This window comes from Podarcis bocagei, assembly GCF_964188305.1.
Source record: "Podarcis bocagei genome assembly, chromosome: 5".
Lineage (NCBI taxonomy): Eukaryota > Metazoa > Chordata > Lepidosauria > Squamata > Lacertidae > Podarcis > Podarcis bocagei.
Window position 1 is genome coordinate 45705541 of NC_138129.1, and position 27896 is coordinate 45733436.

The following is a 27896-nucleotide window of genomic DNA, read 5'->3' on the forward strand; positions in this document are numbered from 1 at the left end:
ATGGCTGAGTGGGGCTGTGAACCCTGGTTTTCCCCGCACTCTCCCCAGGTTCTAGTCCAGCGCTCTAGCAGCAAAGCCACATTCAGGAGAGGATGGCTATTCTTGACCGCCTGGGTTTGCGTCCGCTACCGACAAGCTTAAACCCTGCGACCCGAGCCTTGCGCGCGCAGCTCCCCCTGGCGGCCATTGAGAGAACCCTCGGGATCCCGAACCTCGGGAACCGGCTTCCGGTTTGAGTTGGAACTTTCATTTTGCGCCGGGCGAGCAGAGCTGCGAGAGCTCAGCGCTTCTGCACGCGAGCCGGTGGCGCATTAAATTGCCAGCAGCCAAGCGCCGGTTTGGGGGCTGAACGACTGAATTGCAACCCCAGGTGCTACGCAACACAAAAGTCCCGTCGCAGCGTTTTGAAGGACAACCGTGGGGATTCCGGTACACCCGCTCCCGCCGGCCCCAGCCAACGCGGCCGGTGGTCAGGCACGATGGGAGTCGGAGTCCGTCCACATTAGGTCCGCACCTCCAGCCGCGCCGCGCCGCCGCTGCTTCAGGGAATCGGAGAATCATACAACTGTATAGTTGGAAAGGGGTTCCGAGGGTCATCTAGCCCAACCCACTGCCGCGCAGGAGCCTTTTGTTCAACTTGGATCTCGAACCTACGACCTTAAGATTTAAGTGTCTCTTGCTCTACCAACTGACAAAATAAAAAAATTCCTTCCTGTAGCACCTTAAAGACCAACTAAGTTAGTTCTTGGTATAAGCTTTCGTGTGCATGCACACTTCTGCAGATACACTGAAGAAGTGTGCATGCACACGAAAGCTTATACCAAGAACTAACTTAGTTGGTCTTTAAGGTGCTACAGGAAGGAATTTTTTTATTTTGACTATGGCAGACCAACACGGCTACCCATCTGTAACCTCTACCAACTGAGTAGAGCAGCGTGGAGGCCGTTTCTGAGATCAGCCTCCTCGGATGCTTTGTCACCCGCGGAGGAGGAGGAGGATGAGAAGGGCTTTTCGCCGGCAGGAAAGCAACTGCTAGAGTCCCCAAAACAGGCCGATCGGGAAAGAGTTAATCCGCCCCGCTCCTCCCTGGCACTGTGGCCGAGATCAGCTTCCCAGCCCCTGCCAGGACTACGGACCGAGCGGCCAAGGTGGGCTAGGTGTTCCAAGCACACAAGATTGCTCCTCCTCCTCCGCCTCCTTTCCATGTGGGAATCATAACACAGAATATGGAGAATCGTAGGGTTGGACGTTGGGCGACATTGCAGCTTTTGTTGACAATCCCCTTTCAGCCTCATCTGCGCCTCCAGTTTACAATCCCAGCAGTGGGCTACCCGGCAGGGTGGTCGCTAGCCATTAGTTCTCAGACACTGTTCCCTAAATCTGCAGCTAACGGAGCTCTTATATATTGCATTTGGGTTGGCCATTTTTAACGCTTAAAAACGCGTTGCTTTAACAAAGAAAACCACATAGATTTTAGAAACCTTTTTTTTGGGGGGGTCACAGGCGGATCCGCCACCCCCCCGGCCTCCCCCCCTTGCTTTCTTAATGGCAGCTGTCGCTTTGCCCCGCAGGAGGGGGGGAAGAAAGGGAGGGAAATGGCGTCAAAAGCATCCAGGAAGTCCCGTCATTAGACCATGAAATCATCACTCTACTTTCCCCCCCTTTTTACAAAGTCTACGCTGGTGGGCGCTTTCCCTCGCCTGCCCGGCTTGCCTTGGGCCCGGGTCCTCCTGCCGGCGAGTGACGCTCTAGGCTGCGTCCGCCCGCTCGCTGCTCCCAGCGTCCCCGGCCGGAGCTGGACTTGGGGAGAAGGGGCGGCGGCGGCGGCCACTCTGCTCCCCCCGCTGCTGACGGCTCCCTCCGCGCCTGGACAACGCCGCAGGTACGGAATAATCTCCCCTCTCTGCCCCCGGCCAGCCGGCGCGGAATCCCTAGGCCAGGCTCTCGCGCAGGTCCCGGGTCACCCCTCCCCTCCCCAGGACAGCAAGCCTCCCCCCGCACCTGCCATATCTCCTCCACAGCCCAGTATTCATTCCCATGATCCATTACTATTATTACCCTCCTTTTCAAGTCATGCCCCCTCCCCCCCCCATGCATGGGCACCTCGCACGCCTTTCGTGTGCTCACCTGCAGCCTGCCTCTCAGGGGTCGCCTCCCCCCAATAATCTCCCTCCTCCCTTCACCATCTATCTCCCAGGGTTTGCATCCTTTTTCATGGTTGCTCTTCACCTCTCAGCCATTGCACTATTATTGCCAAGCAAATAACAGTCAAGCAAACACCTCGTTCCCTCGCATGCAAGTGATGAATCACTGTAGTTGGTGTGCTACCCTATAACTCTGTGACGCTGCTCTCACCCTGCGTCCCTGGTTGTGTGAACGCGTCTGGAGGGTTTTTCCTGCTTTCCCGGACTAAACAGTGAAGGCAGTTGCTGGAGCCCCCCCCCCTTTTTTGCATAGGAGTACATTTTCCCAGCCCTGCTGGATGTTCTGCATCTTTCTTCCTTGTCAATCACCTTGGCTTGCTTTGGCTTTTTATATTTCCTTTCACTCATTTCTTGTGTATTGCTGCCTTTTTCACAAATGCTTTATCGTGGATGTCAGGACCGACATTGGATGCTGGGTTAGCAGTGCTTTCCTTGACTGGCAGTTGCTCTCTAGGATTTGGAACTATTTAAGCATGCTAATTTTTCAATGTTTATCAAGAAGCAAGTCCTTTTAAGAAATCACAAAGTTTGCATACAGCTGCTCCATGTATAGTGGGAAGGAAAGCTAACCTGTGGTGGTTCAGGAGCTCTGAAGAAGCAGAACAGAATAAAAGGGTTTCCAAGCAAGGTATGGCTCACCGTGCAACCCTATGCATAGCTACATACTCTTAGTGAATTCAATGGGACTTACTCCTAGGTATGTTTATATCGGATTGCAGTTTCAGACATGTTTTGGATTGGAATGATACAAGTGGTACCATTTTCCATTTATATCTATATTTCTAAATATATCAGCACTTTTGGGAAACTTGCCTTGATAACTGTGATGAGTGCATTACAGATGCTAAGTAGTGCAAAGGCCATTGGCTAAAAGCAATAAATATGACTGGCAGTCATATCCTAGGCTCAGAATAATTTATGCAAATTAGTCAGATCTCAGGGGTCAGTCTTTCAAATGATTTCTATTTTTTTGTCAAGGGTTCTGGTGGCATAAAGCAGGAAGGGAGGGGAACCAAGACTGGGCGGCAGTAGAATTGGGGTGCAGGTGAAGTATCCAGAGAGTTGTCCAGGGCCCAGAAACTCTGTTATTCTGATCAGTAGAAACTTCACATATTATTATTTTAATGGGCAAAACTAGATTTGAATGGTATAAAAAATAAGCCACTTGTACATTGCTGAAAACCATTGACTTGGAACCAATTGGAGTTCTCTGTGAAGTGGTTTTAAAAATTAGAGTTGTGTATCTTTCAGCCATGGCTTTAATGGGAATGCAGTTCTGATTTATAACATGTGCAAATTGAAACATTGAAACTGTACATGTAAAGCTGCCCTTAGTGTCCAATAGATACAACCAACATAGTTTCCAAATTTCCCTTGGAGCCATGAGGGTTTTACACAAAGCCACTGACTGCTGTGATTCTCAACTCCAATTTTTGCAGTAGCTAACCATTAAATCATCAAATTGTAATGTTGGGAGGGACCCTGAGGGTTATCTTGTCCAACCTCCTGCAATGCAGGAATCTCAACTAAAGCATCCGCAACAGATGACCATCCAGCTTTTTAAAAATGTCCAAAGAAGGAGAGCCCACCACCTTCCGAGAGACTCAGTTCCACTGTCAGACAGCTCTTACCATCAGAAAGTTCTTCCTGATGTTTAGTCAGAATCTCCTTTCTTGTAACTTGAATCCATTGGTTTGGATCCTACCCTCCAGAACAGGAGAAAACAAGCTTGCTTCATATTCCATGTGACAGCCCTTTAGATACCGGTATTTAGATGTTAGATAACCAATTCTGTAATCTTACAAACCCAGAGAATATGCAAGAACCCTGAGTATATCCTTCGCTTGTGGTCTGCTTGAGAGCCATATAATTATTTGAAATTAACATTAGTTCAGTGCTAGTGAACTCTATCTGCTTTCACTTTTTGCAAATACAACCAGTGAAACAAGAAAAGGTGGTTCAGTTAGCTATTCAGGTGTCAAAAGCAAATGTGATGTCTTGACATCAGTATTTGTTTGTGTACAGGCTGCTGGGATCTTCAGTTGATAGAGGGAGCAGTTGTCGCAGGGTTGTTGTTGTTTAGTCGTTTAGTCGTGTCCGACTCTTCGTGACCCCATGGACCAGAGCACGCCAGGCACTCCTGTCTTCCACTGCCTCCCGCAGTTTGGTCAAACTCATGCTGGTAGCTTCGAGAACACTGTCCAACCATCTTGTCCTCTGTCGTCCCCTTCTCCTTGTGCTCCTTGTGATCTTTCCCAACATCAGGGTCTTTTCCAGGGAGTCTTCTCTTCTCATGAGGTGGCCAAAGTATTGGAGCCTCAGCTTCACGATCTGTCCTTCCAGTGAGCACTCAGGGCTGATTTCCTTCAGAATGGATAGGTTTGATCTTCAGGTGAATATTGAAAGATGTATTCAGGAACATGAAATTGAAATAGGTAGCAAATAAAACACTTAATTTCACTACCATAGATCAACTGACTTTAAGATGTATTTTACATCATTTGTTTTGTGGAAAGGACTCATTTATATATTCAGGACAGATTGTCTGTCAAAAAAGAAATTCTTCTCCCACTGAGGGGAATGGGAAGTGTTTCCCCCCCCCCGATGTTCCTGGGGAGCATTTTGAGAGTGGGATGGCTCCTCCCATCTTGCAAACCATGGCTAAGGAAACTTGGTTTTTGTTAGTGCATTGTAGCATGGAACCATGGTTAACGCCGGGAAGGAAATAAGGAAATTGTTTGCAGGAAACAAATGTTAATTATCTACAAGACTGAAGTGTTTGAAGACAGTTTTTAACTGTCTTAAAATGAGAAAGGAACTTTGTTGGGTGCTAGACACATAACTGATGCGTACAAGTTCTGTAATACAAATTTATGTTTGAATATACTACTACTTTGACTGATGAGACCTGCTTGTGTTGTTGCCAGGTTCGCTCTCATCACTCCACTGGGCAGTTGACAGCTTTTTAATCCTAAATATAAATTGGGAACTTTGAAATACAGTGGAACCTCGGTTTTCGAATAGCTTGGCTTCTGAATGTTTCGGAAGCTGAACGCCGAAAACCCAGAAGTGAATGCTTCCATTTTCAAGCACGCCAGTTGAATGGCTTCTGAGGCACGTTTCTCATTTTGTCCCCAATCACTTTGCCAACAGCTCTTTATTCCTCGGTTTTCGAACATTTCAGAAGTCGGTCTTCTGGAATGGATTACATTCGAAAACCGAGGTTCCACTGTATATAGATTTCCCAGCATTTACACACCTGAGTGCTTAGTGCGGATCACTGTCTGTTTTGTTTCCTGTACGTTCTTTGCCTTCAGGTATCCTGCTCTATATTAGAAACTTGATTTACTTTTTATAGGAATATGCATTACAGATTTACATTCTCTAGGACTGGTAGATCATTAATGTTCTTTAGGTTAAGACCAGCTTTTCATTTTGATCCTGGCTGTATACACACACACACACATTGTGAAAGCCTGTTATACTTTAAATTTCATTTTAATTCCCACTTAAAACCTACTTGATATGCTTGGTATGTTGTTGCGTTAAGATAATTTTACAGCAGGCTTTATGTCTGAGGCAAGTTACCATATATAATTAACATGATGACAGAGAAATGGGAGGTGTATCATTTTGAAGGCACTTCCTGTTGCATAGGTTGAGCTCTGTTACGATGCAATGGTAACTCTTTCCTGTGCTGATCCCGTGGGAAATAGCTGCCAGCAGAACAATTTTAAAGTAGCAATCACCTGTAAATATTTTGTGTGGAAGCAACTTAGAGGTTTAAATAAAAAGTAACATTTTGATACCTTTTATCAGCTTTCAGTTGCGATGCCACATCCCTTGATGTTTTTAGCGATGAATCGGCTAATTTTTTTCAAAAGAGTTGATAATGTTTCACTTGAAATTCATTAGCGTGTTGCAACCCTACTTTTCCTCCTTACATGCTAGGTTGAGACTGGTGCGCTTTGTACATGATGCCACTGTGAAAATATTCTGAGTCATGTTCAGGGTATAACCTGAAGAACTTCTCTGTAAGATACAGTAGTGATGTTTGTTGTATATTAATTGGTTACAGAATGTTTGGCACTTCATGCCTGTGCAAAGGAAATATAATTTACAGCCAAGCCGGAGGCAGCAGGAAAAACAGCCAACAAAAACATGGAAGACAGGTGAGCTTCCAGAGGATGGGAAAAGGCAGGCACTATTCCTGATGATAAACTAAGACACTAGAGGCTTTTTAGTTTGCTTCTCATCTTAATTTTTTTTAATCAATCATTTTACTGAGAGCAGAAGGAGTTTTCATTCATGGCCAGGAAGTGGAGCAAATCACTCAAGGAATTTCTGGAATCCAGAGCATTAGGAAATTCTAAAACTCTGTTTGATAAAAATGATCTTACGATCCTCTTTAGACCTCAGGTGTGTTGTAATTTCTTGAATGACTAAGTTGGCTTGTCTACATTTTCTCACTTTTACTAATTTGCCATGCTGAAATCCCATTGCTCGTTTATTAAAAATTACCCACCATATTCCACACTAGTCTGTGTGTATTTCTTACTTCTCAGTTCTAATTGGCTTATGGCTTTCAAACTTTCTGCCTGGTTGAAATGCTTCCCACATCAACTTCTCTGCCAAGGAACACCTGCACAGGATTTTGGGAAGCTTTGTGAGAGGGACAAACTCATTTCATAAGGGATACTGGAGAAGACTATTAGACCTCAAGGTTGCCCCATGAACTGTGCGTGTGCCCTTAAAGACACCCAGCATTTCCTTGGGGCAGCACATTATAAGGGGAAATCAGTAGTAATGGGAAGGAAGTTTTTCTGTCACTACTGGTCTTTTCCATTGCAAGAACTCCTGATACACTTCTTAGGAACCTCTGTTGTCCCTCAAAACATGTTTGAAAAACCACTGCTTTGTGCTAAGGTTATTCAAAAGTATGTGTTATCTGAGCTTTAGACCAGCTACTAACTTATTTTATACAAATACTGGGCCAAAATTATGTGTGGTACCTATTTATCTACTTGCACTTTGATATGCTTTCAAACTGCTAGGTTGGCAGGAGCTGGGACAGAACAACAGGAGATCACCCTGTCGTGGGGATTACTTCTGCAATAACTACTGTATTTTTCGCTCTATAAGATGCACCAGACCACAAGACGCACCTAGTTTTTGGAGGAGGAAAACAAGGGGGGGGGGGAAATCTGAATCTCAGAAGCCAGAACAGCAAGAAGGATCGCTGCTCAGTGAAAGCAGCAATCCCTCTTGCTGTTCTGGCTTCTGGGATAGCTGTGTAGCCTGCATTCGCGCCATAAGACGCACACACCCCCCCTACTTTTTAGGAGGGAAAAAGTGAGTCTTATAGAGCAAAAAATACGGTACTTGATATATGGGTGTGGGCCAACCTCTATGGAAGGTGTTCAGCTGCAGCTTGGCTGCCTGAGGCATGTAAATGAAGGAAGCCACAACTTAAGATCTATTAGCACAATTCTGTATATGTCCATTGATTTCAGTGGGGCTTACTCCCATGTCAGTGAGTATAGGGTTACATTCTAAATTGCCTAAATATGAGGCACTCATGTTTTCAGGGTTGAGTGCATTTTAAAGTAGCAATTGAAAATTTCACTTTTATCAAATATCCGTGTCCAAATGGATACAAGAAAAATGTATTTTATATTACTTATAGTCTCTAAATTAAAGTTAGATCTCCTTTAATCAGTCAGATATGGTCCAATAGTAGTTTTATTCAAAACACTGATTTGTCAGAAGAGGAAGAGAAATACTAATTGCAAAAAAACCGAGCTGTTCTGAAACAACGACATTATGCTGTAAATCGTTGTACTCAACTATGTTGAGAATGCTATCCAAATAAAAATGCATGTGAGAAATACCATTAGCTTTTCGCCCAAACCCCCAGTCATAACCCAGACAGTTAAAATTAAAATAGACCCTTAGGGCACAAAGGTTTAGTCACTGGAAGGGAACCCAAGAGCCGTAGGTTTTTGTGGATAGTCCTATCTGTGGCCAGAGAGAGGTCTGCCCTTGGAAATTCCCTTCCAGCCTTCACAAAAAGGACCACTGCCATTGCCTTTTACTGACAGTGGAGAAGGCATGAATGGTTTTTTCTTTGGGGGGGGGGATCAAAGGATGCTGACGGATCCAAAACCCTTCTACCCCTGAGGATGCAGAGGTGGGGAAGAATGCCAGCCCTGGCATTGGCATATATATTTCTCTCTCCTCCAACCAGCCTCTCCCCACCACCCAGCTTCTACCCTGACTGGTGTGAGACCAGTAAAACTACACAGACTCTCCCCCACCTGCCCTCATTGAATTGCTTTGTCTGTAACTATTAGAAGCCAAGTGATGCCTTGAATGCACTTGTACAGAGAACAGGGTGTCTGCTCCTAAATGGCATCTGAACCTATGAACAAACCCTGCCTGATAGAACAAAATGGAGCACAACATCATTTCACTCTGGATTCCTGGGTCATTTTCCAAAGGCAATTTCTTTTCTTGCTTTTATGCAAAGGTTCATAGTGAGAAACTGAATTAAGGCTAAAACATAGTAAAGGTCAAAGTGATACTGTTGCCAATCCAAGCTTTCATTTTAGGGTGAATTGCTATCCATCGTATTGTGATAGACAAACTTTTAAAATTGATGACAAACCTTACTGATACAATTTTACTTTACAGTAAATAATAGGCAACCCTTAAAAAATTGTGATAACAAATAATGCAAATTCTGAATGCTGCATTCTTTTAAATATTCTTTCTCTTTCTCTTGATTCCGTTCTCTGTATCAGGTGAAGGATGGCACAGTTCTTCTGAAGCTGTAGGCAACGTCTTGACATCCTGGTTACCATGACACCCAGTAGAGGACTGTGGGGGGAAAGTGGGAATTGCTCCCCTCCCCTTAAATGCTACTAATGGCCATGGCTGGGTAAGGATTAAGCAAGGCATTAAGATTCCAGAGCTTTATTTCCTCATTTATGTTTCATCTCTGAAATCCTACCCTAAGGTTTGACAGTACTATCCTCATGGAGTGATTCTAAATATAGAAAGCAATTAAATTGTCCCCAAATGGTTGTGCCATTGTTTTGGTCTTTTCCTTAGCGTGGATGGAATATGAACATTCCTCAATTTGAAAATAATCTCACTTGCGAAACACAAATTCCCTTGCAGCCACTCTGTGATGCTGCTCACATGGAGTGACATTAATTCTGAAATGTTTCCAAGGTTTGGCAGAGGGGAGGTGGCTTGTGTTTTGCTTTTCTTCAAGCTGTGTTTGGAGGGCTGGAAATCTTTTTCTCCTTCCATTCTAGGATTTGCCCAGTGTGCTGACATCATGGGGAGTTGCTGTAGCTGCCCATGCAGAGACAGTGTGCCAGATCACCACCCCACCAAGTTTAAGGTAACATGCTTATTCATCCTATTCAAAGTGTTCTACCACTAGAATTATTCAAAGTTAGTTAAGGCACACAAAACTTCATGCCGTCAAGGTATTAAAGTAGTTAAGAGCAGCCATTTCTACAGAGGAGACAGTTGAAATCCTTCTGTGGTTTTGCATTGCTACCCCTTGAGTTTGGAAAGGTTCCGTGTTCTTTGTGTGTTTTATTTGATAGTAGTGCAGAGGTCATACCATTCAGCTTCCCAGTTAAGTTGCCTCTTAAGGTAAAAGGTAAAGGGACCCCTGACCATTAGGTCCAGTCGTGGCCAACTCTGGGGTTGCGGCGCTCATCTCGCTTTATTGGCCAAGGGAGCTGGCATACAGCTTCTGGGTCATGTGGCCAGCATGACTAAGCCGCTTCTGGTGAACCAGAGCAGCTCACGGAAACGCTGTTTACCTTCCCGCCGGAGCGGTACCTATTTATCTACTTGCACTTTGATGTGCTTTCGAACTGCTAGGTTGGCAGGAGCAGGGACCGAGCAAGGGGAGCTCACCCCATCACGGGGATTTGAACCGCCGACCTTCTGACAAGCAAGTCCTAAAAGCAAGGAAAGCTATCTTGGTCCGTAAGAAAAATACACCCCAACACACATTTGGCTTAATATCTAGCCTGATGAAGAGTTATGAAGAATCTGAAAGCTTGCTCGCTGTTTTGTGACATTTTAGTTGAACCTCACTCTGGCTCTTGAAATTACTTATGAGATCAGTCACTTTAATGGCTCATTCCACTCAGTAGTTTTAGTTATTAGGCCAGTGTTGGGTAGTAAGTCTTGGGTTAGCTTGTAATAGGGATATAGCTTGAGTACAAGTATAGCCATTAACAGAGGCAGGAGTCTCTTAGGGTATAGAATGACAACTCTTGTGCCTAAAATCTTGTTGTGGACTGGGCTAGCAGCCTCCAGGTATATTGAACTGACTGATATATTTCCCTGACAGCAAAGTCATCCCAAAAGAAATTCACCATTCTACAAGAGCCAAAGTAATTGTATCAAGGAGATACTGTTGGGACTGTGTTTTGCTATGCAAACAGAACCCACTTGAATGTTGTTTTATATGGTATTTGTTCTGCCCACTAAGGTGCTATTTGGCATAATGCCTGGAGCTCCTGACAACAGGTTTTGGTGTTTCTGCAGGTGACAAATGTTGACGATGAGGGCAACGAGCTGGGCTCGGGGATTATGGAGTTGACACAGAGGGAGCTTGTTTTGCACACACACAAACGTGATGCTGTTCGGTGGCCATACCTCTGCTTGCGACGCTATGGCTATGACTCCAACCTCTTCTCCTTTGAGAGTGGGCGCCGCTGCCTGACTGGACAGGGTATGTGCATTTCTCAGCAGGGACAGTGGCTTCAAAATGTTCTTGCTACAGAAGGCTAGGCAGCTGGGATAACAGTGAATTTCTCTCCTCATGGCATGCTGTAAATTTGATCCTTGTGCAGAAACCATTCTTTCCTCCTGTAATATACAGGGCTAATTTTCAGTTCCACCTTCGGTTAGATGTTTATTATGATCATTTGTGGATGCAGTGAGACTCGGGACTTTGGGATCTGTGCTTTGCTAAACTGTGAGGTCGCTAAGATTGTTCAGTTACTGGCATTCTGATAGCAGTTATACCACTTTAAAAATATGCCGGATAATTGGATATTTTTAAATTTTAAATTTACTATTAAATGGATAATAGTGAGACAGTCAGTTAAGTTTTAATATAATTGAAAGCTGACACCATATCATAAGAAGATCAATTCTGCCCTGCTGGGTCATATCAAAGGTCCATCTGTAGTCTCCATAGGCGCCCAGCCAATATTTTTGTAGTAATAGAAATTAGAAGGGAAAATGGTCACTAGCAGAGTACATAACCCCTGCTGCAATATCCCTTGATATTCCTTGAGAACCACATGCAAGGGTCTCTTAAGATATGCTTTAGATACATGACCAATCCAAACCAAATTCCCCTGAGTAGCCATGATTGGCAAGTGCTATTGAAACCATGGTTTGAACCTCTGTTTTAACTAAGGAAACATGACTTGTATTTGTGATTTGTGTTAATGCACATGCTATATCAGGGCCATCTTTAGTATATGTGGTGCCAGGGTGCAAAGATCCGCCCAGCGCCCCCAAATTACCATATTTTCCCGTGTGTTAGATGAGGTTGTCCTATACATGGATAGTGCGGGGGTTGCCATCTGGTTGGCAGGCGCGCAACCCTCTCCCATGCCGCTGTGGAAGGAGAGTGTTTCCTACAGAGGCTTGGGAGGGAAGCTGCGCACCTGCCAGCCATCTGGCGCCCCCCAGAATTCGCCGCCGGGGTGCCCTGCACCCCTTGCACCCCTGGGTATAGACGGCCCTGTGCAATATGGTACTATGGGCTATGTGGAGGAAGGGCAGGGATGATGGTGGACTGGGGTGGATCATGCTGTGGTTACTCTGGCTTTCTCCCAGCTTGCAAACCATGGTTTGTTCAGGTGCCAACTTCGCTTTGTGCCAGCAATTTGTGCCAGCAAATTACCCAATACATAATGATAAATCACAAAAAATGCTCAGAGTACTGTAGTTAGAAAGCCAGGTTTCACAGGCTGTAGGCCCTGCTGTTTCCTTGGACTTCTCTACACAAGCGTGTGCTTTTGGACTCATTTGCATTTCCCTTTTCTTTATTCCCCTTCAAGTTTTGTTTTTTTAAAACAACAAAAACAACAACAATAAATTCTTCTTTTCTTTGAATGATCCTTGCCTTTATGCTGGGAACAATAAGGCAGAAACAGAGTAGGAGTTATTTGGGTTTTGTTTTTTGGAAAACCGAGAACATTTTCCTTCAGAATAGCAGCTGTTGTTGCCATGCTCTTGTCCTGGTTGCTATGGTTTTTTTGTGCGTGTTTGTGCGTGCCGATGTCCGATTGGTTAACTCAGTATAGTCAGACAATTGATAGAAATATTTATGGGGGAAGGGGAGGTGTTGGCAGTTTGATATACCATAAAAATGGGGGTACCTCCCATTCGTGAACCCATTTCAGCTCATACTGAATGATCTGGTGGAAAGGATATAACTCCAAAACTGAGCTGGCAAATGAGATGGAAAATGGCATGTTTTGCTGTTCATGCCTTACCTCTGCTATTACAAGCTTACTGTGCCCAGCACAAGCCTTATTTTGCTACTTCCTTACTCGTTCTCTCTTTCTCACCTTTTGTCTCCCTCTTTTTAACTGGGATATAGAAAGGGGCAGGGTGAGTGGATAAGAGAAGGGATGGAATTGTTGAGAAAAAATATATTTCAATTTTTCATTAAAACTTTTTTTGAAGACATCCACCACCCTAACATTATAATACAATGCCTCATTTCCACCAACAGTTCTGGATTGTGCTCTGATCGCGAAGAGAATTCTCGCTTTCTGTGGCAGAGGAATGTGTTTAAACAGGTTCAATGTATTCTTCACGGTCAGAATAGTGTAACAAGCTGGTCAGACCATAACCTCCCCTCCCCACCTTTTTCTGTCTGTCTCTGTGGCTGTAAATAGCTGCCTGCAGAGAAAAATGTACAACATTCAAGGAGCTTCAACGACAAAAGCCAGCCCTGTCTCCCATATGAAGTGTTCTTTCTTCCTCTTGCAAATAGTGTGCTTGCATATTTTCAGAAGGCTGTGCTCTGGTGGCCTCAGCATGCAAACATCAGACTGGTGACAAGGAGCAGGGCTTTTTCAATGCCTCTGAAATTCTCTCCTCAAAGACATTGGTCTGCAGTAATGGACAACACAGAGGGGCCATGCCATTTACCCAACCTTCCTCCAGCTGAGTCGCTGCTGGGATGAAAATGGGGAGGGGCAAAGTGGCTGCAAGGTGGGTGTGGTGCAAATCCAGTGCTCCTGCTGACTTGTTTGCACCACTCCAACCTCATTGCCACCTTGCGCCTCCTTCTCTCCCCCCCAATATGCAGCAGCAATTTGGCTGGAGGGAGGTAAGGTAGATGATGCAGCTCCACTGTGCTTTCCACTACTACCTACCTGGCCTTGAATTTACTCTTTAGGCAAGTGTACAGTGGAATCATAACTATTTTAAAAGGACTTTGGTTGATTTTAATGTTGCTAGTTTTCTTTTCTTGGATTAGTCAATGGTATTTGATATTAATTTTTATGTGTTTTTATTATATAGAGACACTATTCTAAACAACTTTTGTATTATTTATGCGATGACAACATATAAATATATTCATAAATAAATAAGATTTTAATTGATTTACAGGTACATTATATCAGGGGTGTGCTGATGTCAAATTTGTCAGATCTACTTTGCTTTTTTCTAAAACCCTAAGATCTCCCATCTAGAGCCGGTAGCAAAAGACACATTATTTAGAACAACATGCCTCTGATCACATTCTGAGTGTAAGGATCTGCTATCACACCAGAACTAAACTGAGCACCTTTTAACATAAAAGTCAAATCCTGGTTCTCTTTCTTCATTTCAGCTGCCTAATTTAGGTTGGGAATTAGAAACCTCTTTTGATCTACTGTAGATCACCCCAAAATCTGCCAGTACATCCTGATCTACGTTCTGCCTGCATGGTGTAGTGGTTAAGAGCGGTGGACTCGTAATCTGGTGAACCGGGTTCACGTCTCTGCTCCTCCACATGCAGCTGCTGGGTGACCTTGGGTTAGTCACACTTCTCTGAAGTCTCTCAGCCTCACTCACCTCACAGAGTATTTGTTATGGGGGAGGAAGGGAAAGGAGATTGTTAGCCGCTTTGAGACTCCTTAGAGTAGTGATAAAGCGGGATATCAAATCCAAACTCTTCTTCTCCTTCTCCTTCTTTATATTGCTTTTTTATGCTGTAAGATATGTAGGGGGCCTAACTTGAGGCCCAAGGATAGGGTTATGTATTTAAGTAAGTAAATATATTGACTTAATAGCCATGCTATGGCATGCCCTAATGGCTCTTCTAAGACAAGATGCCTTTTCAATCTCAGGTGTTTTGATTTTGATTTGCAGTTCAATCCAGATGACTCTATGCATTTGGTTCCTACGATTCTTTTATTCATTCCTATTAAAACAGTTCCCCCCCCCCCACCAACCCTGCCTAACTCTTAGCACTGGCATACGTGCCAGTAAATTTCATTGCATTATGTAAGTATCTTCCGTGTAGAGACCCAGACTGCATGGCATTAAAACAAATCTTCCTCTTTTCCCCAACACTCTTGATATTTGCCTAGGAATTTTTGCATTCAAGTGCTCAAGAGCAGAGGAGATTTTCAACTTGCTGCAGGAACTGATGCAGTGTAACAGCATCAATGTGATGGAAGAGCCTGTTGTCATCACAAGGAACAGTCATGCTGCTGAACTGGAACTGCCCCGGACACCCCAGACACCCAATAGTAAGATCATCTCTCAATTTGTCAGACAGGGGGGGGGGGGAGTGGGGGTGTAGAGTTGTATACCAGCCTTATGGCATCAACCACAGTTTGTTCCAGTGAGCAGGGAGGTGGAATATTTGTATGAGGCCGAACTGGCCTTTTCAAGCCTTCAAGTAAGGCCCTGTGAAAGGCCCAAGAGTGTCCCTGCCTTTTGCACAACCCCCAGGGAATTTGGCAGGATCAGTGTTGGGGTTGAAGCTCAGCCCTTCCACTGTAAAGAGCTTATAGTTGAGGCCAGAAGGCCAGTACAGTGGTACCTCGGGTTAAGTACTCAATTCGTTCCGGAGGTCCATACTTAACCTGAAACTGTTCTTAACCTGAAGCACCACTTTAGCTAATGGGGCCTCCTGCTGCCGCCACGCCACTGGAGCACGATTTCTGTTCTCATCCTGAAGCAAAGTTCTTAACCTGAAGCACTATTTCTGGATTAGCAGAGTCTGTAACCTGAAGCGTATGTAACCCAAGGTACCACTGTATACCAGAAACTACTCTTCTGGTGGGCATTGCTGCAATGCTAGCTACCATATACTGGGAAGGTGAGGCAGTGAGGAGTATGCCATCATGCAGGCGCACTAGCGGAGCCAATCCAATGCTCTCATTATTTTGCCAACATGCTTCCCCCTCCCCCTTTCCCTCTTGGTAAGCAGCAATAACACACCTGCCAGGAAGCTAGCTCTGCGACTCTGCCCTACCAGGCAAGCTGTTTCTGCAGTCTACTTCTCCAGTGTAGCCCTAGCACTTGTGCCCATACGTCTGTGTGGTATGCTTACTGTAAAGTCTTAAGTTTTGTGCTCCCTTGTTTCCAAGGCAACTGTTTAAAACAGCAGTTGTCAGATCGTGTTTTGAACTTCACTGTAATTTCCATCAGAATCCGTCCAAGCTACTGTAGAAAGCATGCCTGGAATCTTTAGATTCTTGATGTCTGTATTGGGTTGAGAAATAAAGTTTTGTTCTGTGCTTGGATTTGGCTTAGGGATTTCTACATCTCTACGTTTTGCCACAGGTAGCCATATGGTTTGGTTTATAAGCAATATCCTTACAGTGGAGACCATCACTGATCGATCTACTTCTGCTAGCCTTTTGCTTGTTTTTATTTTGCAAATGTGTACAGGATATTTTCTAAGGCTAGTTTGGAAGCTCTGCTAGATGTGCTCATGCTCTAAGGCTGATCTCATCTTTCTCCAGCTCTTGGATATACAGTTCCAGGGTTTCCCAACGGATTCCACAGCTTCCCTGTGGAGGCCCCATCTTGCCCTGCCGCCAGACATGCCTCCATGAGCAGCCTAAGGCATTCCTCAGTTGGCGAGGACTCCACACATGCCCTCATTGTCCCAGATGAGCACGTAAGTTCTCCTTATGGTCAAGGCCAAATTAAGGTGGTTGGAGGCCCTGGTGCAATTCCGAAAATAGGGCCCACCTGCCCCCGCAAAAGGAATGCAAGGAATAAGGTAGCTCAAAATAAGTCATGTGGTATTTTAAAGACTAATGCATTTATTACGGCAAAAGCTTTCGCAGACTATAAAAATACTTGTGGAGTTTCTCAGCTCTCAGCAACACCCAAACAGTTATTTTTTTTTGCCAAGCTTGATAAACAAAAAGAAAATACTCTGAACATGTGCAGTCTCACATTTTAAGTGCACTAAACATATCATTGTTTTTGCTTACTACCTGCCTTGAGCCAGTCATCTATTCTCAGCCTTAGCTATATCACATGGCTGTTATGAAGATATAGAAGGTTGCAAAAGGAGACACTGTACTTGTATCACAGGCATCAAACTTTGGTTCCTTTTAACCAGAGTGATTTATCTTTATACTGTAACCGGCTGTATTTTTTCTGCCTCCCTGCCTGACTATTTCATGATAAGATACATGAGTCCTACCTGGATTCATTTGTTAATTGTGAATTCATGAATTCTGTGTTCACAATGAACAGTGCAAGGTGAATGAAAATACAAAGAAAAACATAAGTTAAATCAAGGATTTTAAAAATAATAATGAGAATTTTGATGAGTTGAGCTGTGTGATGAAAACGAAAATGAACAAGCCTTTCTGCTTTGTGGGAACTAAATCTAAACCTTGTAGTCATTTATGTATAAGCTAGTACGATCCTAGGCATATTTATTCAGAAGTACTGTATTTTTCGCCCTATAGGACACACCGGCCCATAGGACGCTCCTAGTTTTTTTTTGGGGGGGGGGAATAAAGAAAAAAAAATTATTCCCCCCCCCCAGCCACGGGAACTCCCGCAGGAGATCTGCCCGAAGCGCGGGGCGCTCTGCTTCAGCGCCCCCCGCACTCTGTGCAGGAGGCTGCTATCCGCAGCCTAGGGAGCCCTGCGGGAACTCCCACGGGCTCCCCAGGCTTATGGATAACTTCCTGAAGCCTGGAGAGAGAGAGGGGTCGGTGTGCACCGACCCCTCTCACTCTCCAAGCTTCAGCAAAAGCCTGCATTCGCCCCATAGGACTTACACACATTTCCCCTCCATTTTTGGAGGGGAAAAAGTGCGTCTTATAGGGCGAAAAATATGGTAAGTCTCGCTGTGTTTAATAGGGCTAATTCCCTAACAAGTGTATTTAGGATTGCAACTTTATTATCAAGTTTACCTTCACTTTTGAAGGTAGTTATTTTAAGCTTAGTACGTGGTAAGTTGCTTCAGGGAGGTCTCATGCCACCTAATGGCAGAGATAGGGAACCTGTGCCCCTGCAGATGCGGTTGGACTACAACAATTGACCAGGCGGGCTGGGACTGATGGGAATTGGAGCCAACATCATCTAGAGCAGCCTTTCTCAACCTGTGAGTCCCCAGATGTTGTTGAACTACAACCCCCATCACCCCTAGCTAGCAAGGCCACAGCTCAGGGATGATGGGAGTTGTAGTCCAACAACATCTGGGGTCCCACAGGTTGAGAACCACTGATCTAGAGGCTACAATTTCCCCGTCTCTGCTTTATGCTTACTTTGCCTCTCAGACCCATTACTGCAAGCCCCTCCTCTTCTGAAAGCAGACTCTCCTCCAGCCATGTCAACACCTCCAGGTGACACCTTGGTCCTTCAGTATACCCCCATGTATAGGTTTGCTGGCAGCTGTTGTTCTCCTCTTTGCCACCTCCTCATCCATCTTCTCTCCTTGCAGTCCCACACCTATGTGAACACAACCAGCGGTGAGGAGGAGATGAGGGGCCGCCACTACATGCACTCCTTGCCTGAAGTCCACCCTCCTGTTTCCCATCCCAGCCATAGCTGCTCGCTAGAGGACCGGAACCCCCAGGTTTACTTACAGCCAGGGGAGGTGAAGTTCATGTTGGGTCCTGCCCCTGGGTACAGGCACATGATGAAATGCGACGGCTTCTGCCGGCCCCACTGGGAGTGCGCAGGGCATATGTGCAGCCCCAACAACAACAACAACGAGTGCAAAGACGAATGCCTCACCCCCAAGTACGTGTACGAGAACATCAACGGTCTCCTGCCGTCCCGAGGTGCCTTGCTTCGCCGGGGCACCAGGCGCTTGAAAATTGCCCGTGAGGATCTGAACCCCCCCGGCTGCTCTCACCGCCGGGCCACCCTGCTGCACTACGAGAACCTGCCTTCGCTGCCGCCCGTGTGGGAGTGCCAGCCACTAAGGCAGGACCAGGAGGAGGAGGAGGACTCTGGCGACGCAATGACACCTTCCCCTAACGGTTACCCAGAACTCGAGGAAGACGACCCTTTGCAAAACTACATGAACTCGGAAAGCGCTGTGCTGCAGGGGGGCCTGCGCAGGGGGGGCTGCTTGCAACGGCGCCGCAGCTGCACGCCCAACGTCTTCAATTTCGACTTCCGCCGGCCCTGCTCAGAGCAGACGAGGCAGCTCAACTACATCCAGGTGGAACTGGAGGACGACCCCCACAAAGGGTGCCGGAGCACCCCGGTCCCCTGTGCCTCACGTTCTGCCGCCCACCCAGCCCGCAGGACGGATTCCTATGCGGTCATTGACCTCAAAAAGACAGCAGCCATGTCCAGCCTGCAGAGGGCGCTGCCTCGGGACGACGGGACTTCCAGGAAAACGCGGCATAACAGCACTGACCTGCCTCTCTAGGAGGAACAGCCGCCCTGAACACCGCATTGTGGCTTCACATCGGCTCTTCAACTAATCATAGCATCATTGCCATCTTCCCATTGCTCCTCCTGTTTCCCAGTGCGACTCACTGGGATGGCTCCATCAAGCTAACTTGAGAAATGTAGCCTATTTGTGCCTCTTCCCAGACCCCCCATTTCTCCTGCCGTGTAGTTCTTGAAGTCTTGCCAAGTGTTTGAAAACTTGACTTGTTTGATAGCAGGGAGGGGGGAGCATTAGTGATCAATGCTACTTGTTCTCCCCTCCCCTGCCCCTTTATATAGGAATCATATTTGGAAAGCCTTCCCGTTTTCATTGGATCCTCTTGAAGATCCTGCTGACAGAATGTGGGGTTTTTATGTAAAGCAAAGGAATATTTGTGGAGGAAGAAACACCTCCAAAAACAGTACAGGTAGGGCATGAGGGCTAGAAAGTTTATACCTTTTTATTTTTGAAGGAATGCAGAAATATATTTATTTTTTAAATCCATGTTAATTTTATTTATTCATTTATTTATTTTTCTGGGAGGTGGGGTCTCCCTTTATTTATTTATTTATTTATTTATTTATTTAATTTATGTATGTCAAGAGTTGAAGTGCCAAGTAAATATAGAGTATAATGACTTTGTAGTTCATTCCTCTTTTGTGAGAGTGGGGATGGGGGAGGTCGCGCACCCCCCCGTGCCAATTGAAGGCCAAATAGTGGCAGTAAGTAAGGAAGGAAGGGATTTAGTCTAGCGGACTAGCACGGCTCCTTTGCAGAAGTTTGGAAATGAAGGCAAGGATGGTCCTAGCACCACGTACTTACAAAGTTGGCTCCACATGCCGACAAATCTGTTCTCGTAGCTCAAGTTCCTTTCTTCTTATTGGGTGTAATGCACATCTCTCCACCATTGCAGCAAAAAAGAGCCATGGGACTGTAAATTGCCAACCCCTAACAAAGCCCCGGGATGCGGGTGGCATTGTGGGTTAAACCACTGAGCCTAGGACTTGCCGATCAGAAGGTCAGCTGTTTGAATCCCCGCGACGGGGTGAGCTCCCGTTGCTCGGTCCCTGCTCCTGCCAACCTAGCAGTTTGAAAGCACATCAAAGTGCAAGTAGATAAATAGGCACCGCTCCGGTGGGAAGGTAAACGGCGTTTCCGTGTGCTGCTCTGGTTCACCGGAAGCGGCTTAGTCATGCTGGCCACATGACCCAGAAGTTGTACGCTGGCTTCCTTGGCCAATAAAGCGAGATGAGCGCCACAACCCCAGAGTCAGTCACGACTGGGCCTAATGGTCAGGGGTCCCCTTTACCTTTTACTAACAAAGCCCCTAACAAACTTTTCAACACTGCCTTGCTAGTAGCTCCGCAGAAACTTCCCAAGAAGCCAACCTTCTTATAGTAGTGCTAGGGAGGGATGTGGATTTAGGTGCAGCTCACTCTTTTGCTAGTGTCCTTTGGAACCTCTCTCCCTCCACCTCACCTGATTGTGCCCATCTCTCAATTCAGCAGCCTTACCGACCCCCTCACACTGCTTCTTTGAATACTTTGGTGGATCCCAGCCCACCTTTTGTGGATAATCGGCGTCTAAATAGAGCTTTTTGCATAACTTTATTGACAAGCACGGCTTTGTTTCACTGTGACTGCCAGGGCTGGTTTAGACTAAAAATAACCCTACAGCAGGGAATGTGATTGTGGCCATTTCTCTTTGCTGCTGCAGTTCTTCCCCCAGAGGTGGCTTTTCCGGAGATAACTGCAGCGCCTTACAGTCCTGAGAAGCTGTGCAGCTTTATGGACTTTGTGCCCCTGAAGCCATTGGAAAAGCTCAGTATGTCTGAAGCCACTGGGAAAGTTCAGTAAGCCAAACAAGAAGGTATTTTAGCGCTTCTGGAAGCTGCTTCTTGGCTACTTTTGCTTAACTACTGTATTGCAGACCACTATTCTGAGTTGTTTCTTTTTTATCATATTCAGAGGGAAGGGCCCTTAGCTCAGTGGTAGAGCTCATGCCTTGCAAAGCATCAGTCTGTGGCATCTTCAGGTCGGGCTGAGAAAGGTTTTGAGGGCCGATACGGGCAAGTCCGAGGCAGATAGACCGGTGGTCTGATGGTACACAGCTGTTTCCCATGCTCTTATATCCTACAGCTTCCATGTGGGAGGCTGTGTGAAAAGCTTATAAATTTAGGCCTGTGCACACACTACTGTTTCCTCTGGCTCCAGTGCACTCCATGTGGCATTAGCCACATTGCACATGCATCCTGTGTTTTCCCAAGAAATGCCTCTCTTTGATGTGCTTCTCCTCAAACTAGCTTCCACCCAATTTGGTTTAAGCTGAGATGTGCACAGTTCAGACAGCCGTTGCGCATGCACAGAAGACAGGACGTGTGCAGATGACTGTTTCCTGGAATAGGAGTCCAGAGGTGTTGCAGATATGGGGAAAAACAAATCAAGCACCATGCATTGGGTGATGGCACTCCTGCCGCTGCTCTCATGTGTACAGGAAGTGTAAAGGCAACTTGAAATGCAGCAGGGGAAAGCCACCTTGCCGTGTCTTAAGCTGCTCCTGCGTACGGACCCTCTTGCGCCATACAAGCTATTGTTCCCCTGCTCACTCCCTTTTGAACATCTTGTCTTTCCCACTTCTGTGTGAATACAGAAGATGTTTGTCAGTCAGTGTACTGGGATTCGAGACTGATTGTAATATCGCAGCTGCCACGTGAGAGGTCACTGTGGAAGGCTTGCATGGGGCGGCTGCTCCACATGGCTTCAGCAGGGCAGATGACCACAGTGGCGATGTCAAATCTTCAGGATTTCCCCCTTGTTGCATCCATTGCAGTCTCGCGGACCACAGTTTAAGAGCCACAGGTGTAGGGGGAAAGGGATCCCACAGTTAAGGTGGACAGTCTAGTCAAGAAGGTGTTTGGATTTATCTTAAAGATATCAATGGAACGTAGAGATGGATGTGCTAAATTTTAGAGCCCGAACCGAGATTTCTTTTTGGTGACAAGAGTAAAACAGCATGAAGAATAGTTGCAAATAAGTTTTCTTTTTTTCCTAAAATGTTTCAGTGCAAAGTTTGTTTTTCAGGCAAAGGGCCATCAGTAGCCTTTCTTCTTACCTCATTTTGTACCGTTTCACTATTGAATATAGTATGAGAAAGTGAACAAACAACCAAAGTGAGATCTGTGAGTTTTGTTGTTGGGGGAAGACTAGGTACATGCTCTGCATGCCCTTTCAATAGTCTTTCTTCTTACCTTATTTTGTACCAGGTTTTTTTTGTTTTTAAATAAAGTTGTAGGGGAATCTGATTACCTCCAGCATCATTAAAGCAGGTGTAACTTTTAGTATTGATTGCCCTATAGAGACAGACTGAATCAGTTGCAGTGAAACAAGCAGAGGGCTGCCACCTAGTGTTGTCTTTTGGAAGTGTATGTCCCTTTGTCATCAACTCTTCCTGTAGTCTGCCTGTTAATTTTTTAGTAGATCTACAAGACTCTTTGCACAGCCACACTGACCCAATGGAACGTGGTGCTCTTCCAATCTTTTTGACCAGAAGTGCTGGGGTGCCACTTTCTCCCTTGACAAAAGGTCCATGATGGGCACAAATTCAACAGGTGCAGCTTCCCCTACTATAGAGATGAGTGATGGAGAAAGCTACACATCTGGGGTAGCTGCCTGCTGCAGACCTATTTGGGACAGACTTTCCTCCATCACGAAAAAAGAGGCTGGGGTGGGGGAAGGATGATAATTCTAAAGAGAGTCTAAAATTGATCTTATAAATATTGATATTATAAAAATGGATCTTAAATCATTGTAATTTTCCCAGCCACATGTGGGACCTTTCTACTCTTCCTCATAAGCCCGGAGCTTTTAATGAAAACTCATGGATAATCTATTTAATATAAATAAGGAAAATGAAAGTCCAAGGTGCTTCAGTTCAGCCCTTGATCAACTTCCACAGCATGAAACCAGATACATTTGGTTCTAGTAGTAGGCCTCATCAAGTCCAGCTTATGACAAGAAAATGTTTTCTTTGTTTCCTAATCATTTTGTGTTGGTTTTCATGCAGTGGGTTGTCTTTGACCTTTTGATTTGCACATACTTGCCTTGCTTTTAAACAACCATTGACAAAATGTGGCTTAAGGGTGCAAGTGGAGCTTATTTTCTCTCATTTGTTACATGTGCCATGCTAGCCTTAATTAATAAAGCAAATGGAAGAAAAAGGCCTTTTTTTCTTTTGTAAACCAGCTGCTGTGCTGCCCCATCTCTCGATATAAGGTGCTCAGCATCCCAAGTGGATATCTACCTGCTTTTAAAGCTCTATCTGGTGCTATGAGAAAGACAATTAAGTTCAACACAGTGCTTTGGTCAACTACCAAGGCAATGTCCTGTTCTGGCCTAACTTGGATCGCCACGTTCCCCTCACCCTGCAGAAACCCCATGCTTTTAGCAACAGTGTGTTAGGCAATCTCCCTCCCCATAGTATAGCTTTTCTTTGCATGGCCAATGTAGAAAGCTGTCATGATTTATTGCCTCCCACACAACTGGTAAATGCACTGAGTCTCCCTGTGTTGGGTGGGATGAGCGGGGAGGGAAAGTAAAATGGCAACCTTAGACTACCTATGGTTTTATGACTTCTGTGATCTCATCCCCATGTTAGTCTGTATAGTCTGCATCAACTTTGTCTCATAGTAGGGAAACAATAATCTGTATCCTAAGGGGATCTCCCAGCTTGCTGTTTTTAAAACTTTTCTTAGCCTTTAAGCTTCTGGAACATCTTAATATGTTTATCCCCAAATCCCTTGGGTAGTAAAAATCAGCATTTAAAAGAGGAGCCTTAGTGGGTATGTTTGTTTACCATTACAATGTCCACATCATTTCTCATGAGGCAGGAGCAGGAACTACAAGTTGTGAAGCTGAGTAATGGTGGTACCTACTCACTTCATAGAGGTATTATGAAGATTAACTGGTGTTTACAAAGGGTTTGAGTGACATAAGTGCCATGCAAGAATTGTTATGACTGAAGTTAGTTTGTATGTCAAATGTTATGTCTGGTTGGTTGTGACTTTAGTTTTGCAGCCAGTGTGAAAGGGCTGTCCACATACCTCTTAATTCCCAATATACTTGCCATTGCTCCAAAATGAGTGTATCTGTACTCTTGCTTAGGGAGTCATCTTGTCCCTTGTGGAAGGAAGGGTGACTATTCTTTATTTGCATTTATAACTTTTCTTAACATTTGCCCCCAACTATTTTGCTTATATTTTCGCGTGGCTTGTTGACTGAAATATACCTGGAGTCGTTCAACTCAGTACATAACATTGACCCTTTCTTTAATTGCTGGATTGCATAAAAGCAGATTGGCACTGTCTTTTTAACAGCTGTGCCAATGACACAAGGTGCCATTTTCTCTCATTCTAGTGGCAAGACAACCTGCCTCTGCTAGTATTTTTGCTGATGTGCAGGCAGTAAAGGCACACGTGTTCTGTTTCCTAGGGATTGTGGCCACCTCGTCACGATGTCCTCTCAGGAACTTTAACCTCTGAACTTCTGTGAAAATATGCTAAATTCCTACAGCTACTTTAGGAGAAAAAATCTAAACCATTAGCTAAGGAAGTTACCAGATTGGCATATGCAAGCCAGTGACTAGGATGAGTGAGGGGATAGATTGGGGAGGAATCTGGTTATGTAAAGGGAATACCCTTTCCTCTGCAAGTGATTCACTTTGAAAAGCCCAGCTTTAGCTAGGCAGATCTCAAGCTTTTACCCTGTGCAGTTTTCTTCATAGTTAACTAGTACTGATGTCTTTGCTGACTATCTGATGTGGCAGGAAAGCAAAGGCACTTGGGGATGCCCAGCTGCTCTGGCCACAAAAGCTGCTCTGTGGTTTCTTTCTTCACTGGTTCCTGCTGTGTATCCTCCGTTCATTTTCTCTTTGTATCTCATCCGATCGTATCCTTCAAAGCAAATAGCATTAGCAGTGCCATGTGATTGAGGAGCGCTCGTGTCTTATTTTAATGTGCACTACGAATGTATCCAAAATAAATGAAATCTGATTACTATCTTTTGGAAGGCGTGGCTTGTTTTGATTTGTGAACAAATCATGAGTCAAGATTATTTTGGCTGTGACAAAATCTCCCTTCTTTATCTGCAATCCCCGACTTTCCACAGAACTTCTACATAATCTCCATCCTTACTCTGGGTATGATATCACGTGAAAACTCTCAGAACTTATAGTTCTAGTTACAGGTAGGTAGCCATGTTGGTCTGCCGTAGTCGAAACAAAATAAAAAATTAAAAAATTCCTTCCAGTAGCACCTTAGAGACTAACTAAGTCTTTCGTGCATGCACACGAAAGCGCATACCAATAACTAACTTAGTTGGTCTCTAAGGTGATACTGGAAGGATTTTTTAATTTTTTTATCTTATAGTTGACATTCATGTTAAACCTGTTCTTGTGTAGAGCTTGGCCCTATTCGGAAAAATAGTGGCTCACTCAAGCTGCAGATGGTTTTTCACCGTGATGCAACTGCAGAAATCCACTGTGCATTCGAGAAAACAGCAACTGCGAACAGCAGCACTATATACTGTGTGTCAGAATTCAGGGTGTGCCTTTGGGTGTACTGTATTTACTTAGCTATGCTTAAAGGATGGAGGGTTTCAACCTGAGTCACAGGCAGGCAATCAAGGAATTGGTCCTTAAACACCAAGGTAGAGAAAGCATGCCAGAAGTGGTACAGAATTTGGCATCCAGTAAGAAAATCAGGGTGAAAATAGGTGCACTCTCAAATTCAGAGTCTCATTCTTGAATTGCACTATGTTTGGATCAGCATGGCTCATGGCATCATCAATAAAGTCCCCAAATTACTTGCAAGTGTTGAGGTTCACTGACAAATGTACCAGTTTCTAAGAGCCTAAAGCAATCTGCGCCCTGATTTGAATTTTTCACTTTTTCTGAGCTATGGAAAACCACATCCTCCACGTGAAGTTCCAGTCATTGGCTTTAAGAATTATCCTGGATCTCTACAATGCATTCTCTCCCACTGCATTATCTGGAAAATGGGGGTGGGGGGATATGGAGATGATCCTACATGACTTAATCCAACCGAAACAATTTTGTTGTTTATTAAATTTATTCCTGCCCTTCCTCCCAAATGAGACCAATTCAGTACAAGCTGGAATGATTTAAAAAATTTGGTTTGGACATGTGGAACCCTGATTCAAATTTCTCTGCTCAGCCATGAAACTCACTCACATGGCCTGCAGTAACTGCAATGTAGATTAAATTATTGGCTGGTTGAGTCTAGAACAACCATAGGATGTCACAGAATGACGAAGACTTAACCTGAACACAAACACCTGAACACAAACACAATGTTCCTCAGCCTCAGGAAGAAATGCCGTTGTGTAGAGTCAGATCATTATGAATTGCTCCATCTCAGGATGTGTCTAAAGATGAAAGTTAGGATACCTGTGTAGGAGGTTGGGTGGGATTGATTGGCTGGATGCTACATGCAGCTGCATTTCTGCTCATTTTAGTAGAAAAGGGTGGTATGCTGTTCAATGCAGGGTGGTCAACTTTCCTACTGTTGTACTGGAAATCTTGCAAATCAGATCAGACTACATACAGTGGAATCTTGGAATCAGATCAGACTACATACAGTGTGCACACACATTTTAAAATGCCTTTTCTAGAGAGCTCCTGTACATTGCAAACTGCAGTTAGGAGCCACTTCATTTTATCATTCTAATGCCTATTAAAAGAGCCCTGTTCCCATCACAATCTTATCCAAGGTGGAAAGCAAATCCTATTTCACCTGAGTAAGGACAGCCAGAAGCAGCCTTGCTGGTTACCAGATAAGCAGCAACAATTGCTCACCCGGTACCATTCACCTCAACCAGGATCTGGCAGGATCCGCACCACGTGGAAAATTTAGTGCCCTCTGCAGGTTTAATTATAAAGAGGGCAATGATAAGCAGCCATTCACTTAAGGTGAGCCTTATCACACCTGATATGCATTTGCCAAAGCCATTTTTCCTGGAACTTCACCTCTTTTCCACCCCCTTAGTATTTTTTAAATATTTTTTTTTTGGCCACACACATAACGCTGAATGTGCACAAGTTAAATTCATGTAAGTTTGGGGCTTACTGTACTTCAGTTCAGCCAAGTTGGTCGAAGCTACCTCCTAAGGAGCGCTCTGGAAAAACCCACAAACCTGACTGTACAATCTATTTAAAAGTGTATAAACACACACAATAAAGGAGAAAAAAAGCATTTCCATATTTTAAAAAATGCATCTTCAATAAAAGTCATGAAACTCGATGTTTTGTTGCAGCAAACTATTGCTGCTTCAGGAAGAAATGTTCATGTAACATTTGATCTGGTACGTCTCTGCAGAGCCACAGCACTTCCTCCATTCATCCTCTTGAGCAGGGGTCAGCAACCTTTTTCAGCCATGGGCTGGTCCATCGTCCCTCAGACCATGTGGTGGGCCGGACTATATTCTGAAAAAAATATATGAACGAATTCCTTTGCCCCACAAATAACCCAGAGATGCATTTTAAATAAAAGGACACATTCTACGCATGTAAAAACACGCTGATTCCCGGACCGTCTGCTGGCCGGATTTAGAAGGCGATTGGGCCGGATCCGGTCCACAGGCCTTCGGTTGCCTACCCCTGCTCTTGAGGCTACATATTAACGTAGCCATTAGTCTATATCAGGGGTCTCCATCCAACATCCCACCATTGGCTGCACATTTTGGCACCTGAAGCAA

The 27896-nt window shown here is 44.9% G+C and overlaps 1 protein-coding gene across 2 annotated transcripts; it reads left to right on the plus strand.

The window, feature by feature from the left end:
- The first annotated feature begins 1699 nt into the window (after positions 1-1699).
- On the plus strand, positions 1700-25185 carry FRS3 (fibroblast growth factor receptor substrate 3). Of its 2 annotated transcripts, XM_081195846.1 has the most exons (8): positions 1700-1882; positions 6283-6376; positions 9008-9144; positions 9527-9615; positions 10785-10971; positions 14849-15010; positions 16235-16392; positions 18184-25185. In XM_081195846.1, exons 4-8 carry the CDS (start codon positions 9550-9552, stop codon positions 19123-19125), a joined length of 1515 nt encoding a protein of 504 aa, XP_081051972.1. In that variant the 5' UTR covers positions 1700-1882; positions 6283-6376; positions 9008-9144; positions 9527-9549; the 3' UTR covers positions 19126-25185. The 2 variants fall into 2 exon arrangements, with proteins under 2 accessions (XP_081051972.1, XP_081051973.1); XM_081195847.1 differs by lacking the exon at positions 6283-6376.
- Positions 25186-27896: the final 2711 nt, after the last annotated feature.

Excerpts from the sequence above, each read along its gene's own strand:
- FRS3 (XM_081195846.1), top strand. The coding sequence starts at position 9,550 with ATGGGGAGTTGCTGTAGCTGCCCATGCAGAGACAGTGTGCCAGATCAC. Across the intron at positions 10,972-14,848 it reads CCGCTGCCTGACTGGACAGG|GAATTTTTGCATTCAAGTGC; the intron begins GTATGTGCATTT and ends ATATTTGCCTAG. Across the intron at positions 15,011-16,234 it reads GACACCCCAGACACCCAATA|CTCTTGGATATACAGTTCCA; the intron begins GTAAGATCATCT and ends ATCTTTCTCCAG.